The sequence below is a fragment of the Paralichthys olivaceus genome, chromosome 7, assembly GCF_024713975.1.
Source record: "Paralichthys olivaceus isolate ysfri-2021 chromosome 7, ASM2471397v2, whole genome shotgun sequence".
NCBI lineage: Eukaryota > Metazoa > Chordata > Actinopteri > Pleuronectiformes > Paralichthyidae > Paralichthys > Paralichthys olivaceus.
In genome coordinates this window covers 892462-909743 of record NC_091099.1, presented here as the reverse complement: position 1 = coordinate 909743, position 17282 = coordinate 892462, and the positions used below count along the sequence as shown (strand labels likewise).

Here is a 17282-nt window from a genome sequence, read left to right as displayed (position 1 = left end):
AACTTAATGAAATAATGAGAAACAGAGCACTTTTCAAAATAAAGGTACAAAGGGTCATTAATCAAGAGAAAGACCGATCTGTTCGACAAGCCTTTATTTTGAAAGCAAAATCCTACAACTTCTGTTTAGGCTCTATCGAGTTAGAGTTGACTCGTGTGAACTCAGCTCTGAATCTGCTGCTCAAACATTAGAAAACTATTTTCTTTTTATTCATAAACTGATTCATTCAGTGTGTCACAGAAACATGGAACCTGTGACCTGCTCACTGAAACACGCAGGAGCTAAAGGTTCCACATGGGATCAACAGCGTCAGTATAAATCCAGAGCCCGAGAGTTCAGACCCGAATGATTCAGGACGTCCTGGAACATGTGTGATTGTTGGGGGCGGAGGATCGATGGTTCTCTCACTGAATCTTTTACAGTCATCATCTTCCCAAAGTGGAAACCGAACCCTTCGTTTGTAATCTGGAGCTTCTCAACAGTTTCCTCAATTTGTCTTATTCAGGACTTTTTCAATGAAGCAGGAGAAAAGCTTTTAATTCACCTGATGGAGAAAAGAACAAAACAACATCTCTTCACTGAACGATTAAAACCTTCCATTCACTCTCGAGGAGCCAGGAGTGATGAGTGAAACTCACAGACGCAGCAGTGCTCGTGTTTGTCGTTGGGTTTTATTGCAGTTGAGGTTTTTCTAGTGTTTACAAAAAAAAAACAGAGCAGATCACAAGCGTCCGCGGGGAGGGAGAGGGAGGGAGGGAGGGAGAGAGGGAGACTTTCATCAGCTTCATGTCCATCGAGCTGCATCAGTCCACAGCTGCTGTACATTCACAGTGTCATCACCATCGAACCTCAGCCGCTCGTACCCGGGACTTTTAAAAGCAGCAGCCGCTCGTCGAATAAATCCCTTTCTAAGGATGATTTCAAAATAAAAGTTAATATCATATGTGCGAGCTTAGAATTATCTTAAATTGAATCCTGTTCAGTTCCTCTAGATTACATTCATGACTAAACACAAGGCAACAACAGGGAGCTAAATGTTACGGGTACATGTCGAGTAAATGCCACCACCCACCTCCACCTCAGAGTTTAACCACCAGAGCTTCTGCAGGTAAAACTTCCTCCAGCTGAGCGCTTAGAACGTGAGCAGGATCTCTGTGCATGTGTGTGCACGTGAGATATGGATGAGGAGTCAGTGTCTCTAGATTCTCACTAAGAACTTTCTGTGCAGCGTTTCACATCATTCAAAACTTCATTTAAAGAAGAATTCACTGGATTATAAACTCGATGTCGAAGCTGCGTTTGAAGACCGATTGTCACAACTGTCCGATTCCTTCCGTCCAACAGGTGGACCCTCCACGACCCAACATATCCCAGGATTCATAGCGCTTCAACAGTTTTTCATGGCTCCAGCAAGCGACAAGACATCTGATGCTTGAGCATAAAGAAAAACACATTTTCATTTTGGTTCGAGCGTCTCCTTCTGCCCCGCCCATGAAGGACACAATATGTTTTATCATTCACTGTTTTCATTCATGTGTGTGTGTGTAGTGTAGTGTCAGAGTGTGTGTGAGTGTGTGTGTGTGTGTGTGAGTGAGTGTTTGTGTGTGTGAGTGTAGTGCAGTGTCAGTGTGTGTGTGTGTGTGTGTGTAGTGTAGTGTCAGAGTGTGTGTGTGTGTGAGTGAGTGAGTGAGTGTTTGTGTGTGTGAGTGTAGTGCAGTGTCAGTGTGTGTGTGTGTGTGTGTGTGCAGTGTCAGTGTGTGTGTGTGTGTGTGTGTGTGTGTGTGTGGAGGCAGAAAGGTAAACAGTGTGTATCTAATCATTGGTTCACATTGTTGATCGTGTCGTTGCGGAGCTGCGGCGAAGAAGGAGGCAATGACGCGTGAAGTTGCTGCTGTTGCTGATGGGCCTGGGGAGGGAGCTGGGGGAGACACAGTGACTGTGGGTGAGGCTGGGGGGGAGGGTCCTGCTGAGGAAAAGTCTCCAGGTGGGACTGACGCTGCAGCTGTGGCCTGTGAGCGGCGGCGGCGGCGGCCGCGGCCCTGGCCTCCCTCTTGGGAGTGTTGTTGAGGATGTCCAGGCTCCGGCGGCTGGAGGAAATGACATCGGCTACGAACTTGGTGCATTCGGCGCAGATGTCACGCAGCGTGCAGCCATGAGCGTAGAGGTGAGGGAACTCCTCCTCCACTGAGCGACGGGACAAACTCCTCAGGGACCTGCAGAGGGACAGGGAGACTTTTATTATCTATACATGATGGAGGCAGACGACAATCAGAGAATAAAGTCGACACCTGCCTCGTTCTTGTAGCTGAACTGAACCAGGAAGTGGTCTGATAACGTTAATTATTTATTTGTCATTAATTAAACAAAGTGGAGACAAATTCCTGGATGTGCAGTTTCATCCACAACAAAATGTAAAGTGTTCGTCCCAGGCTCCACCCCTCCTCCAAGTTTCTCTGATTAAAAGAAACCGATCACCACCTCTCTCTTCCTCTCTCTCTCTAACTCAGCGTCTCTCGCTCCATCTCTCCGTCCTCTTGTCGCTCTCGTCCACGTCCGTCCTCACACGGGCCGAGCGAGGATATTAATGATGGCTGAGTAATTATTACATAATGGCTGCTTAGAGGCCTCGGCTCTCTGCTGATTATATAACACGAGAGGGGAAGGTGTGAGAGAGTGTGTGTATGTGTGTGTGAGAGAGTGTGTGTGTGTGTGTGTGTATGTGTGTGCACGTGTGTGAGAGAGTGTGTGTGTGAGAGTGTGTGTGTGTGTGTGTGAGGGGGGGGGCAGCTGGTGATTGGATTGAGTCGTCTCTCTGTGATTGGTGGAACACGGAGGCTGTTTCTGCTCAGGTTGGAGAAGGTTAGCAATCAGTAGTTTGAAGGGGGGGGGTAGATTTACACAGATGAGTGTGTGTGTGTGTGTGTGTGGGTGGGTGGGGGGGGGATTAACAAGTCCAGTGATTGGTCAAAAGGTCAAGTCAGCTTTACATTGACTGACATGTGTGAAGTTAATAAAGTAAATACTCCAGAGTGAGTGTGCAGAGACACAGAGCACCACTAGAGGGCGCTGAAGGCTTCTTGTTTTTTTACGCCCCCTTGTGTCTGATGACGGTGTTTCAATCTGAACTGGGTTAATTAAAAAAAACATAACTTGACCGTATTGAAATAGTTCTTTATGAATTGTTGGACAATTTAGTTCATGGTCCCAACAGCATGAAGTTCTCTTCCTCCTTTTATTGTGAAATGTTTTATTCACCTTGACCTTTAACCCCGACCCACCGGCTGAGACCGGCCCTGTGCTGGATTCACAGGGAGAAACACAGACTCACTTATAGACTTGGCTTTTGTGTGCGTGGCTCTTGGGGGCGCTGTGGAATCCCACCGTGTACACGGGGATGTGAGCCATCTTCTTCGAGGGAATCTTCATCTGGAGCAAAACAAGGAGACGCAGACAGACACTGTGTTGAGATGGGACATGGCGAAGTACTTTCATACCAGTATTTATAGAAGTACAAGCAACAGATTTAAATACACAGACGCTGAAAGACCCAGGACTGTCACTAATGAACAAACAGACACCACAACAATGATAGAACAGCACAATGAGTCACAGCACCCCAACAAACAAGCACACAAAAAGAAGCACACAAAAAGAAGCACACAAAAAGAGAACCTGCAGAGCACAGACCCACACATCCAACATGGCCTGGGCCTGAGGCGAAATCAAAACCGACAAAAGAACAGAAGAAATGACGTCAACACAAAAACTTCAACTGAAATAACGCTGCGTGTTGTTAAAGTGGTCAAATCTTAAAATAAACTTAATACACACACACACACAGTTAAACTGAGTTCCTCCATGATCAATGATAAGTAATTATAAAGAATGTGTCTAATGAATTATTCATGATGAACTATAACTGAAGTCACTGCTGCTTTCATTATTCCTTCTTTCAAATATTCGATTTGTCCACGACAAACACAAACCTGTGTCTTTCAGCTGCTGGAGGAGTTTGATACTTATTCATTATAATAATCATTATCATTAATATTATCACAATAGTTTTTACTTCTAGAGTCTGTATTTTAACGTCAACTTTAAAATCAAATCAATGTACGATGAGAACGAGTTCCGAATCATTTTAGCGACGGGATGCTGGGAAAATAAAACTCAGGAAGAGTTTGATGACTTTTCATCCCTGAACACGTGATATGATGAAGAGTTCTCGTTCTTACCTTCGCGCTGCAGGAGCCACAGACGGATCTGACGGAGACACAAACATTAAATCATTTCACAAACTCTTCTGAACGAGCGCGAACTCAAATCTGTTACAGGTGAAATATGAACAAACACGATACCGTTTACACAGCAGGCACGTAGACGGCCACGAGAAGAGAGGGAACTTGACTCTGCAGCAGCAGCAAACCTGAGACACACACACACACACACACACACACAGAGTTACTGAGTCCGCTCATGTGACGTCAGCTCAGTGAGGATCAGCAGCGGGTGGAGCTCCTCCGTCACCTTGCCTCTCCTCAGGTTGTTGTAAAGCTCTTTGCTCTGAAGAAACTTCTCCATCTCAGCTTTGACGAGCACTCGGCGCACGTTGATGACCTCGTCCACGGTGAGAGCGAGACTCTCCACAGGATGACTGAACTCCTCCTGAACACAGAGTTCATCTGTTTTCAGCTGATGAACAAAAACCCTCAGTGGCAGCGTTTTCATTTTAACCTTATGACGTCATGATTTGATGCTTGAAACTGAATTTAATACCTTTTATTTTAGTTCCTTCTTTTTTTTGCCATATATCACGAAGCACTCTGTAACCTTGTTTAGATAAATGCTATACAAATAAAGTTCTTATTATAATTTCTATTATGTTTTTGTCACTAACTTGGTTTGATTTGTATCATAAAATAATAAATAATGTAAAATATAATATGAAGCACAAAACCTGCAGAAAAACTCCTAATAACAAAAAGTCAGAAAAGTCTGAGAGAAAATATTGATTTGTGATCGAACCAGGTGGAAATTATTTGACTTCACTGGAGGAACTTGTTTTTTTCACTGAAACTGACGTGATGAACATGTCACAGAGTGTTTTCCTCACCATCCACTGGTGCTCGTCTGCAGCTCTGGAGCGTGACGCCGCCTCTGAGGCCTCCGTGGTCTCGTCCACTGAGCTCAGAGACAGACGGGCCGGGGAGGACGGCACCCAGCTGTGACCCGGGAAGGATGCTGGGGTGGGAAATGAAGAAGGGAGAGAAGTAAACAGGACTGAATAAAGGACAACATCAGTGAGAGGAAGTCCATGAATTACACATCAGCCTCCTTCGTGTAGCTTCCTCTCAGATCTCAGCCCTGCGCAGAGTTGGTCTGTGGACGACACTGTCATGTTTTATTAATCTCATCGCAGCAGAGTGATTTCAGCTCCTCGTGTGAAACTCAGGTCCCAGAGAGACGTCTGTCCAGAGCCGGTCGGGGGTCTGGAGCTGAAACTCTGATCCCTCACACGGAGGTGTCGATGTGGCTCTGATGCAAAGTAAACAAGCCGGTAAACAGCTCTGGATAATTTGGATCAGCTGAGGCCTCCTCACACTCACACACCAGAGGCTCCAGCGCCTCCTGTTGGCAGAGTCGCATACTGCATATCACAGGAAGCAAGTAACAAAAGATCCAAGTTGAATCTCAGTGAACGAAGTTTGTGTTTGTGTAACTTTGTGTTTTTACATCGATGATAAACGAGCAACAAACTGAGATGTGTCGAGCTGTTGTTGTGTGTCACAACCAAGGAACACGATATTGGTCATGATCCATTTCATATTCATGAACATATTTATACAACCCTCGCTCCATGATTTATCCTCCTGGTCATCCACCCGCTGCAGAGGCTCTGCCCCCCCACCAGGCTCAGACCCTGTGGTCTGTGCAGCAGCGTGGATCAGCTTGCAGACTCTTACAGATGGAGACTGGATTGAAGTGGAGATCGCTGTATGGCGAGGCTGCTAATGGCCGTCACACAGATAACCTCCACCCTGTGGTTTACTCGCAGCACACAGTTCAAACCCATTAGCCTCCGCCCTCCTTCCCTCAGTTTGACTTTATCAGCACATCTTTACATTTGATTAGAATCCATCCATACTTTCCCCGTCAGTGCCTCTCTGCTCTCACCAACACAGCTCTTGTTTCCGTGATCTAACGAGGTTACTGTTAGAGGTATAACTGAGGACAGACAGACGACAGTGACTCCTCCACCACTGAGTCGTTTCATAAAGGTTGAAATTAAATCGAGAGGTAAATAAAGAACTTGAGTTTCATAGCAGAAGAAGACAGTCGTCGTTTCGTCTTCATCTTTTTGTTATTCAACCAGTTTCCTTGAGGCAGAAGAGCTGAAACCTTAAAAAACACTTCCCTCTAATTATGTGTAAAACTATCGAAACCTTCTGCTCATTAAAAAATGAATGAGGATAAATACAGAGTGACTGTGGCTCCCTCTGTGGGACGAGGATTGAAATGCAGCCGGTGTGAATAGAGTCGTTATTTGTCCTTCAGTCGAGCACGAGACTCCGACCAACGAGCCCCGACCGCGAAGTGGATGAGGAAACTGTTCATGTCCAACTCACTGATTAAAGCTCATACACCTCCGAGGCCCAACACTCGGAGAGATCAGTCGTATAAATATGTCGGATTGTTTTCATCAAGATCTTTGAACAGTTCTCTGAGAAATCTGAGGAAAAATGTCTCATAATGTTAAAAAAAAATTTATCACACGCAACGACACGATCAACAATGTGAACCAGTGATTAGATGCACACTGTTTACCTTTCTGCCTCCACACACGAGCCAACGTTTCCATACTGACCTCTGAAGTAAGGTGGCGGTCCGCAGCTGGTCAGAGTCCGGGACCGCGGCCTCTCGAATCTCAGCCTGACCGCCCCGTCCAGCTGGGCCGACTCGGAGAGCGAAGGAAGCATCTCTCCACGGAGCAACGCCAGGTCGTGCTCAGAGAAGGAACGGTCCCGTTTCAGAGGCATGGGGGAGCTCTCCACCCGCTTCAGCTCGCTGTTGTCTGGGGACTCCTCCTCCTGTGGTGGGGACGAAGGAGGAAGAGGACGGAGCAGGAAGAGGATGGAGGAGGTGGAAGAGGAGGGAGGGAGGAGGGAGGGCAGGGAGTAGGAAGAGAACAGAGGAGGAGAAAGGAGGAGGAAAAGGAAAAGCGAAGTGGAGTAGCAGCATCAGTAAGGTTTGGAGGTGACGGAGGAAAATAAAGAGAAGGTAAAGAGACGGAAGCGTCGTCTGCGTGGCCTCACCTCTGATATGTTCATCTCCTCCATCTCTGCCAGAGTCGGGGCCTTGAGCAGGATGCGAGGGCGGGACGAGGGCCGGGGCCCAGAGTCCGACACAGACAAGTCGATGCATGAAGTAGATTTGACGCTGCAGGGACACGTCTGAGCGAGACAGGGCAGAGAGCCGAAGGCTGCAGAGAGAGAGAGAGAGAGAGAGACACAGTGATTCAACATCAACAACTGTTTCTTCTTCTCCCATAGTCGCTCTCTCTCTCTCTCTCTCTCTCTCTCTCTTTGCAGATATCTCTGACTCCAGGAACAACTGTTATTATTATTATTATTATTATTATCAACAACACTTCAGTAATTAATGATCATTTGAATTGTTGCTGTTATCATTAATAATCAGTAACTGTTATTGTTTTCATTAGAACCAGTCAGAGCTGAACCTGATGGTGCTACAGTGTTCCTGGTCTCTCTCTCTCTCTCTCTCTCTCTCTCTCTCTCTCCTCTCTCTCTCTCTCTCCCTCTCTCTCTCCCTCTCTCTCTCTCCCTCTCTCCTCTCTCCTCTCTCCTCTCTCTCTCCCTCTCTCTCTCTCTCTCTCCTCTCTCTCTCTCTCTGCTCAGAATTCATTTTCAGAGGTTGGATTCTTTGTTTTCAACCACAGCACATTTACACAGAGCGACTTCTCACTGAGCTCCACTGAACACTGACCTTGATCTGTAAACAACAGCTCAATATTTATGAAATGTGAAACCACTTCCACAGGAGCTGCAGCTTTAAATAGAAAACTACTCAAGTGTATTGTGAGCCTGACGGTGAGCAGACGAGAGCATGGTGATGATGACCCAGTGAGGTTGTTATGAGACAAATATGATCGGCTGCGTTCGTTTGTGTCTGTGAGGTGGAAACTGAAATGATCCACAGGTCAATCTGATCAGTTCATCTTTGAGTCCAAGTTGAGTCAAAATTTGAAGAAATTCCAGAAAGACATATTAAGATTTCATGTTCAAGAAGCCAAACACATGTTTTGTGAAGCCACAGTGACCTTGACCTTTGACCTTCACCCAAATCTAATCACTTCATCTTAGAGTCCACTTGAAGGTTTGTACCAAATCTGAAGAAATTCCCTCGAGGTGTTCTTGAGATATCGTTTTCACAAGAAGACCGATGGACAATCCAAACACATAATGCCTCCGACCACTGGGGGTCGCCAGTGAGGAGGTTGATGATGTTTTTCATTCAGTTCTTAAATCTGTCATGTGACCTTTAGGTGGGAGACTTGAATTCTGGGTAAAAGGATCAGTGAGAGATATTGGTCTTACGTCTGGAGCTGGGCGGGTCCACGGGCCTGAGCTTCCTCTCCTGCTTGATCTCAGCGAGGACCTGGTCATGGAGGGACTGCTGCTGCGGGGGAGGAGGGGGGAGGCTGCGCTCCATGACCTTACAGAAAGAAACAATCAGAAAACATCAGCACAGGAGAAGAATATGGAAAAAGAGAAGGACAAAATATAAAGAACCTTCAGGGAACTGAAATTGAAGAAATCAGAGTTGTGAGATTAGTTTGACTTGAATCTGAGGTTTTAATGGATAATAGCTGAGAGACGTCTGATTCAAAGAGTAAAGAGCTTCAAGAGGCAGCAGGTAAACAGGAAACAGAAGAGGACCAAGGACGGAGCCCTGAGGGACACCAGAGGAGGAACCCAGAGGGACAACAGAATAAAGATGGATGACCTGACAGCTCCAGAAAAGTGAAGCCAAATCATCCTGAATGTCCCCTGGTGTATTGATCAGAAACCCCACCTCCTCCATGTTAGCAGATGGGACATGGACCAAACTAAAATATCACAGTGGACGTTAAATACATTTTTCTCAAAGATGGTTTCTGATGATTGACTGAGACCGAACTTGTATCCTGTAACATGTGATTCACTCTGAGACGTGTTCACACTCACTGGTTTGAGCGGAGGTCGTGACCTGATGAAATCCAGAATCAGTTCATGTGCGTTTCTCTTCACTCGGGTGGGAATGTCCCCGTCCACCTGGTAACAAGACAAAATCACACTCACCATCTACACTCAGTCGCTCGCTCTCACTTCAGTACCTTCACCCTGTTTCCTGTGGATTCTTCACATTCGACTTCTTACTTTAACAATGGTTACGTCACAGACATATAAAATAAATGATTTGTGATTAAGAGCTCGTCACAATCTCTTCTTCTGTTCCTGACTCATGTTGAATTATGACCTTTGACCTTGTGGATGAACGACCTTGAGGACGGTTTCATCCTTTGGGAGATTTCTGTGACAGTTTGTCATCAGCATGTGAAATCATGTGATGTCACGTTGACCTTTGACATTAGAGGTCAGTTCATGCTCGAGTCCAGGAGAACTAGAGAACGATGGCGACTGCGTTACCACGATCCACACTGACATTAAATGAGGCTTTTTACAGACGATTAGAAATGTTGCATCTGAAGAAAGATCTCCAGATTTTTCCTGCTGTCTTCTCGAAATGTCGCTTCTCATTTATTTTATTTCTACATTTTGTTTTTATTCCTGCACGCTGGCGACACCCAGTGGCCTCAGGCATTATGTTTTTTAGCTGTCCGTCCGCCCATTCCTTGTGACCACGATATCTCAAGAACGCCTTCAGCGAGTTCTTTCAAATTTGGTAAAATAGTTAAATTAGACGGATTAACTGAGTAGATTTAGGTGGTCAAAGGTCAAAGGTCAAAGTGGCCTCAGAAAATCATTCTTAGCCTTTTGAACACGTTACCTCTAGAACACCTTGACGGAAATTCTTCAAACTTGTTACAAATATTCCGTTTGCTTAAAAGAAGAAGTGATTCGATTCAGTGGTAAAAAGTCAAAGGTTACAGAGTCTGAATGCAAATGTATTCAAACTGAAACGATCTGGTTGGTGGAGGAAAACATTATTTCTAGTTCCATAAATAAATGTGATTTTTTTCTGACCCTCGCCAGTTGTATCTTTAAGCTCAGGGTTTGTGGCTCACCATGACTTTACGCAGCTGGAACCTTCGCGCTCGTATGTCCTGCATCAGCATCTCGAAGGGCGTGAGGCTGAACTCTGTGGGCAGCGGGTTGAACGGCTGCTCCTGCACCTTCTTCAGCTTCACTCCCTGTCTGAGCTCCTTCATCAGCTGCACCCACAGACGGGCCTGGGATGGAAAACAACCACAACCACTTCAACACACACTCAGATATGTCTGCATGCGTCACCATGACGACACAGACGTCTCCGACACACGGTCTCGCTGGTTCAGTCTCACCCAGTCTCTGTTCTTCAGTGCGTCCAGCTCAGCTGTCGACTGATCTTCCAGAGCTTCCTCTGTCGTGATCTTCTTCAGCATCTGAGCAACAAACAAGAAACACATTTGTTTTAACCACAAACAGAAACGACGCTCACACTGAACTCAACGTATTATTATGATGAACGTCAGAGTCAGGATCAGCTTTGACTGTCACAGTTTCTTTAGAGATGATTCAACCACCAGACTCTGAATAAACCTGCTTCAGTTTATTATAACTTGAGTTAGTTATGAGGAAATAACCACGTGAGCTGCACCTCACAGCCCGAGGTCAGATGATCTGGTAAGTAAAGGATTTTAATAAATAATGTTGGTGTTCACTGGAACTGTTATGGTAGAATTTATCTACAGTTTGATAAATGTTGGAAACTAATTGTCTTTTCTATGTCAGTTATCATTTGAAGAAAATTTCACTTTTAAAACTAATCAGTCTAAATGAATAAGTAAGTTCATTGAAATCAAAATCATGATTGAGCTTTTATATTTGATTTGATTTAATAAAGTCTGATGTTGTGAATGAGTTTGTAAATCATGAGTTTGACTGAAGGTTCAGTAAACGTGTGTAAAGTGGTTCCTCACTTCGAACCACGAGAAGATTCAGGTGTGACTGTGTCTGGAGGCAAATTAAAACACAGCAGCTGCTTGTGTGGACAATAATGATCCCAGGACACTGAGTTCATTTCATGTAACTCACCTCTTTGGCGTCTCTGATCTTGGTGAGGAAGGTCTGCAGCTCCAGCGTCTCTACGAACAGAGCCCTGCACACAGCCGGGTAGTGCTCTGGAGCCAGGCTGGGATCGGACAGCCGGGACGCACACATCGCCATCACCTGACGGAACGTACACACCGGCCTCATCGCTCCCTCCTTCTCCTTCGCCTTCTCCTCCTCCTCCTCCTCTTCCTCTTCTTGTCCGCTGTACCCCTCATCTGCCGCTCCGTTTCCGGCGATGCTGTCGCCCCCCCCGCCCGGGCCCCCGTCCGGGCCCCCGCCGGCCATGCGCTCGATGAGGCGCTCCAGCTGCGGACTGAGCTCCCGTTCCTCACTGTCGTCCAGGCCCCAGTCCAGAGCTCTGTAGATGGCCACGCCCAGAGACTGGACCACCTGGAGGAGACGGTGAACGGAGGTCACTGACGTACAATTACAATCTTTACATTTCTCTTCTGGAAGTGGTGATGTATGAAAATCAGTGAAGTGAATTACATCCACCAGTTCTGAGTGTGTCTGTTCATGTGTGATGCTTCTGAGTGTGTGTGTGTGTCTGTGTGAATTTAAATGTGCTTTCAGAGGAAGACCACTCGTGGAAGAAGACGCTCAATCACATGAATGACGCTCTTTGTGTTTCTTGTTGTGTCTCACCTGTCGCTCTGCAGTCGGTGGAAGAGGAGTTTCGTCGGAGTCGTCTGAGGAAACAGAAATTAAAAACTTATCATTTCCTGACACGATTCATATTTATCCATATTTACTATGTTGGATTTTAAATTATGTTTCTGCTCGTTAACTAAACCTAGTTTATCATTTAACTCAAGTTAAACTCAAGTTAATTCACTTTGGTTTCGGCTTCACAATAATTCACAAACAAAGAGAAATACAAAGAAAGTGAGGAACTGATAAAAGTTAGATTACATGTGAAATTATAAAAGTCTGTGTTTCTATAAGATAAAAATAAAAAAGAAGACAGAGCAGTTCTATTTATTCTCCTCCCGGTTCTGTTTAGTTATTTTTTTATATTAATCCCATCAAATACGAAACTAAACTTCAGAGTCAATTTCCAACTTTTCTGTTTTCAAAGTGACTGAATTCTAATTTTTTATTCTATTTATTTTAGAGAAGCGATGAAACAGGTTCTGGTTTCTCGTTCTCTGATTTGAATGTTTTCTTCAAAATAAAACTGGAACTAAAGCTGTGAACTTTACAGAACAATAAAAACTGAGTCAGTGTTTTATTCAATCTTCTACTCATTAATTCAAACATGTTACTCCGTATGTCCGACAGTGTAACTGGGACATAGCGTGTGTGTGTGTGTGTGTGTGTGTGTGTGTGTGTGTGTGTGTGTGTGAGACAGTATAAAAGCTCTCTCTCCCGGCTCAGATGTCGGTAACGACACCCGAGAGGCCTGAAACTCCTCGATCAGCAGCTTTCACTGCGGAGAAACAGGAGAACGGACGAGAGGAGACAAAGACGGAGAACAACAGGGGAATAACAGAAGAAGAGAATATGTTGGAAAGAGAGAGATAAGAGAGGGATGAACAGAAAAATGAAGAGGGATGGGTGTGGAGGTGGTGATGGGGGGGGGGGGGTCGGATGAGACGCCGACGTAAACACAGCATCACTCTGATCCCTGAGAACAGAAACTGCTTCCATCAACAAGACACAGCAACTGAACACACACACACACACACACACACACACACACACAGGAGAGATGATAACATGAACCCCTGCAAACCTGCCCGACAGGTTCAAAGAGAACACGGCTGAGGTCAGAGCGTGTCACCAACACTTTCCCACGCTCAGTAAACACCTCGAGCTTAGATTCAGGAAAACACAATAAACCAGAGCGTCGCGGTGGAAAGAGACGACGACCGGGACAAAAAAAACCAAATACAACTGATCCTTCAGTGGGACGAGGACTTCGACTAAGTTCAGCTCTTCAGAGATCTGAGTCTCCTGATAAAACAACTTGTACAAATTCTATCGTGCAGAGAGATGCTCATTTGTGATCTGATGGTTAAACTGTAGAACATCAAGTCTCTCTTTGTTAATGAAGCGTAGAGGAGCGAAGTTCAGATGTGGATGTTCTCTGTGAGTTAAAGGTTCAGTCTGGATAAAATCTATACTTTGGCCTGAAGTTGTTTCTCTGTTCCGTAAGTTTAACCGTGTTCACCGTGCCACAGAAATCTGAAACTTCTGACACAGAGGGAAACTAATATTTTCATCCTGATCCTGACTCTGGATTATTCCAGCACCAGGATTCAGTCTCGTTTGTGTCCGGTCAGATTAGTTCTCTCTGAAGCGGCTCCGACCGTCACTGCAACAGCTGACGTCAGTGATGTCAGTAAACTGAACACGCTCATGTTGACCGACAGGGAGGGAGCGTCTGCGACGTTCAGCTGAGACGCAAGAAAGAGATGCAGAGATTCCTCTGCTCGCCATTTGAACCAGTCACTTCCTGTTCGGACCAAACACAGTGCACCTGCAGCAGCGTCAGTCAGGACGAGATATGTATGTGTGTGTGTGTGTGTGTGTGTGTGTGTGTGTGTGTGTGTGTGTGTGTGTGTGTGTGTGTGTGTGTGCCGATACATCAGGTGTGTGCCCACATTAAAATGCTGTGGAATGCAACCTCGGTCCAGGCTAATATCTGGATTCACATTAACCTCCTCCACCTCTGCAGACTGTCAAACGACCAGACGAGGTTTAGATTTGCAGGAAACAGAGGCTGTGCATACTGATGCTACTTCTCTCTCACACCAGGACGGAGAAAGGTCTCAACCTGCCGACACTCAGCAGAAACGTCATTGGACGTCACCGGACCAGACGAGGCCGGTGAGTGGACGGTTTCATCCCCGTGGGGCCGTTATGTGAACGTCCAAATGGAGGCTGAGGAAACATGTCAGCATGTGTGGACATTAAAACTGTCCAACAGAAAACGAGTGAGAGCTGAACGTCTCCACTAGACGTTAGTAGAATCTCAGTGTGTGACAGTCCGTGGGATTAAAGCTCATATTTGGGTCCCGGGGAATTTAAAAGTCAAAACATAAAGTTGAACATGAGCATGAGATTTGAATTACTTATTAAAAACATTGAACATGTCCACTCTCAGATAAACCAGGTAGGATGAACACAAACAATAAAAAGTGAGTCAGTGATCCTGAAGTAGCTCCGCAGCCTCGACACAGGAGTAGAGAACACAACTTTACTAACACACACGTTTACAACAGGAACTCTGCGAGTACATTTAATCCATCAGGCACTTGGGACACCTGCTTCATTCCAGAGGTTAAATCACTTTTCACTTGTGGTCTTTAACGTGTATTCGCACTTCTCTCGACGCTCGGCCGAAGGAAACTCAGATACACGCTGCACGATGACACAACAAAATGAGTACACAACATGGCCTCTGGTTGAACCTATTGTTCTTATCTTAGGTTTCATCTGAGGTGGCCTCTGTGCTGTATCAGACTCCTGGAGCCGGTTTCTTGGGCCCAGCCCTCAGTGAGCTCATACATATTCTTATATTATGCAGGTACAGGCTGCGTAAAATCCTTCCAGCCAGACTTTGAAGTCTCCTAAACAGTCCTGGTGAGAGGGGACGCTGGAGTGAAGCGCTGAATTATTAACCATGTACCGTATAATACGAGTCATCCTTGTTGGCATCGATGGTGCAACAGAACACAGGCTGCTCGGATGTGACCGCAGCTCAGGGGTCTGTGAAATAATCCAATAATCTAGTGGGAGGTCAGTTGTTGCAGGGATGTAACCTTGTTTTGAACAGGACAGGGCGAACAGCATGTTGCAAAGCACCAGTCTCCCTGTGATTTTTGACTAAATTAAAGCAGCATTGGTTTTTATTCAAGGTTCCTACAGGATCCAAACTTGTTTCAATCATTTGACGAACCCCTGGTGCATGTTGTTGAATTCGGCGCTGATGTGATCAACAGAGCTCGAGGAGTTTTTGTAAAATCCTGAACATTAATACTGGAACACTGAAGTTAGTTTTATAATGGAGATTCAACTGACACTCTAGCGTTCATTCATTTAGGGACCGTCAATAAATTCCTGTTTGAACAGGAGATAGTTGTCTTGTTTTTTTAATAGTGACCACATCACGTGACCCAAACCTAATACACACCGTCACCTTTCATTCTTATCACTGTTTGTTGCTGATAAACTAAAAAACACCAAATCAATGACGGCAACTTAGACAGCGTGCAGGAGCTTCATCACGAGTTCTGATCTCCAAGAACCGGTTGAAACTGAGGAGCGAAGCAGGTTTAATGTTTCAGACGTGACGCGTCCACTTCGTCAGGTTCTGATAAACAACAGACTTTTAGCTTTTACTTTGTAGAAAATCTCTTCAGAGACAGTCGTTAGGAGACGTTTGGAAAAATCTAATGGAAATAATCAAACTGTCAAAATGTCACGACGGGTCAAATATTAGTGGTGGGGGGGTTTGTGAGACACAGACAGACAGACAGACGTCTATGAGACGTCCATGGAATGAATAAGCAGACGGAGAGGACAGAGGAGACACTTAAATCTAATATTGTCCCATTAGTGTCTCATTATCTATCACAGGACATGGAGCTATGCAAACAGGAATTTATTGACGGTCCCTGAGTGAACCAACCGTTTAATCTCCAACATGAAACCAACTTCACCTCCAGTGCTGAAGTTCACTGGAGGAAAACACCTGGAACAGTTCGAAGAAGTCAGAATTTTAGACAAAAACATTCGGATTCGTGGAAATTAATTTACGCCGAATTGAAAAGCGGCTCCTGATATTTCCCAAAACTGTGTTTGGTGAAACTGTAACGCGAAGTATCTTCAAACGGCACGCACTTCGTGTTAAAATTCACTTTGATCGTAACGGGGTTTTGCGCTAGAGAGAGAGAACCGGGGCTCGGCTGTCTCACCGTGGACCCGGGGCTCCAGCTGTAACCACACGGTTCCGTCCCGGTGCAGGAGGATGGATGACGGCTCCTTCCCGCTGACTGTGCCGGCGGCCGGCGGAGGCACCGTGAGCCCGCGGCAGCTCTGGTAGCACACGGCCCATGCCTGCTCCTCGTTGATGGGCTGGTCGTGGGACTTCAGCACCTCCTCCAGAGACAGTTCCCGGGGCTCGGACCGCTCCGTCGGCCCGGGGCCCCGCGGCTCCGCGTCCCCGGAGCTTCTACTGCTGGATCTGGCCATGACACCGTGGAGCCCATCCTTCAGTCCGCAGCCACCATCGATGCATCCCGGTCTCCGGTGTCCTGTCCGCCCGGTAACTGCTGCAGCCGCCGCTCCATCAAGCGTCCACTTTACACTCACAACTTCCGCTTCCGGTTGGATTCAGAAATAAAATCGTTTTTTACTACTTTACTCAGCCTAGGAATTATTTCTTCATATAAAGATATTCTCTATAGATATAAATAAAGATATTCGTTATAGATATAAATAAAGATATTCGTTATCGATATAAATAAAGTTATTCTCTATAGATATAAATAAAGGTATTCTCTACAGATATAAATAAAGGTATTCTTTATAGATATAAATAAAAATATTCGTTATAGATATAAATAAAGATATTCGTCATAGATATAAATAAAGATATTCGTTATAGATATAAATAAAGGTATTCTTTATAGATATAAATAAAGGTATTCTCTACAGATATAAATAAAGATATTCGTCATAGATATAAATAAAAATATTAGTTATAGATATAAATAAAGATATTCTCTATAGATATAAATAAAGATATTCGTTATAGATATAAATAAAAATATTCGTCATAGATATAAATAAAGATATCCTTTATTACTTATTTTATTTTGTATATTGTATTATAACTTATATTGTGTTATGTGTTTGATACCATCAATCCATTCTTCATTATATCATATAATATTGTTTAATACCCCATTTTAGATATTTTAAAATACCAAATATGAAATA

At 45.0% G+C, this 17282-nt stretch overlaps 1 protein-coding gene across 3 annotated transcripts; it reads right to left on the bottom strand.

The window, feature by feature from the left end:
• Positions 1 to 1575: 1575 nt before the first annotated feature.
• Positions 1576 to 16654, bottom strand: spire2 (spire-type actin nucleation factor 2). Of its 3 annotated transcripts, none has more exons than XM_069528943.1 (16): positions 16256 to 16654; positions 11979 to 12022; positions 11316 to 11723; positions 10583 to 10663; positions 10307 to 10471; positions 9246 to 9332; positions 8616 to 8733; positions 7314 to 7480; positions 6866 to 7088; positions 5114 to 5241; positions 4528 to 4665; positions 4359 to 4426; positions 4236 to 4263; positions 3673 to 3711; positions 3329 to 3426; positions 1576 to 2213 (listed from the first exon to the last, which is right to left on the bottom strand). In XM_069528943.1, exons 1-16 carry the CDS (start codon positions 16530 to 16532, stop codon positions 1817 to 1819), a joined length of 2466 nt encoding a protein of 821 aa, XP_069385044.1. In that variant the 5' UTR covers positions 16533 to 16654; the 3' UTR covers positions 1576 to 1816. The 3 variants fall into 3 exon arrangements, with proteins under 3 accessions (XP_069385044.1, XP_069385045.1, XP_069385047.1); XM_069528944.1 differs by having other exon boundaries at positions 3688 to 3711; XM_069528946.1 differs by lacking the exon at positions 3673 to 3711.
• Positions 16655 to 17282: the final 628 nt, after the last annotated feature.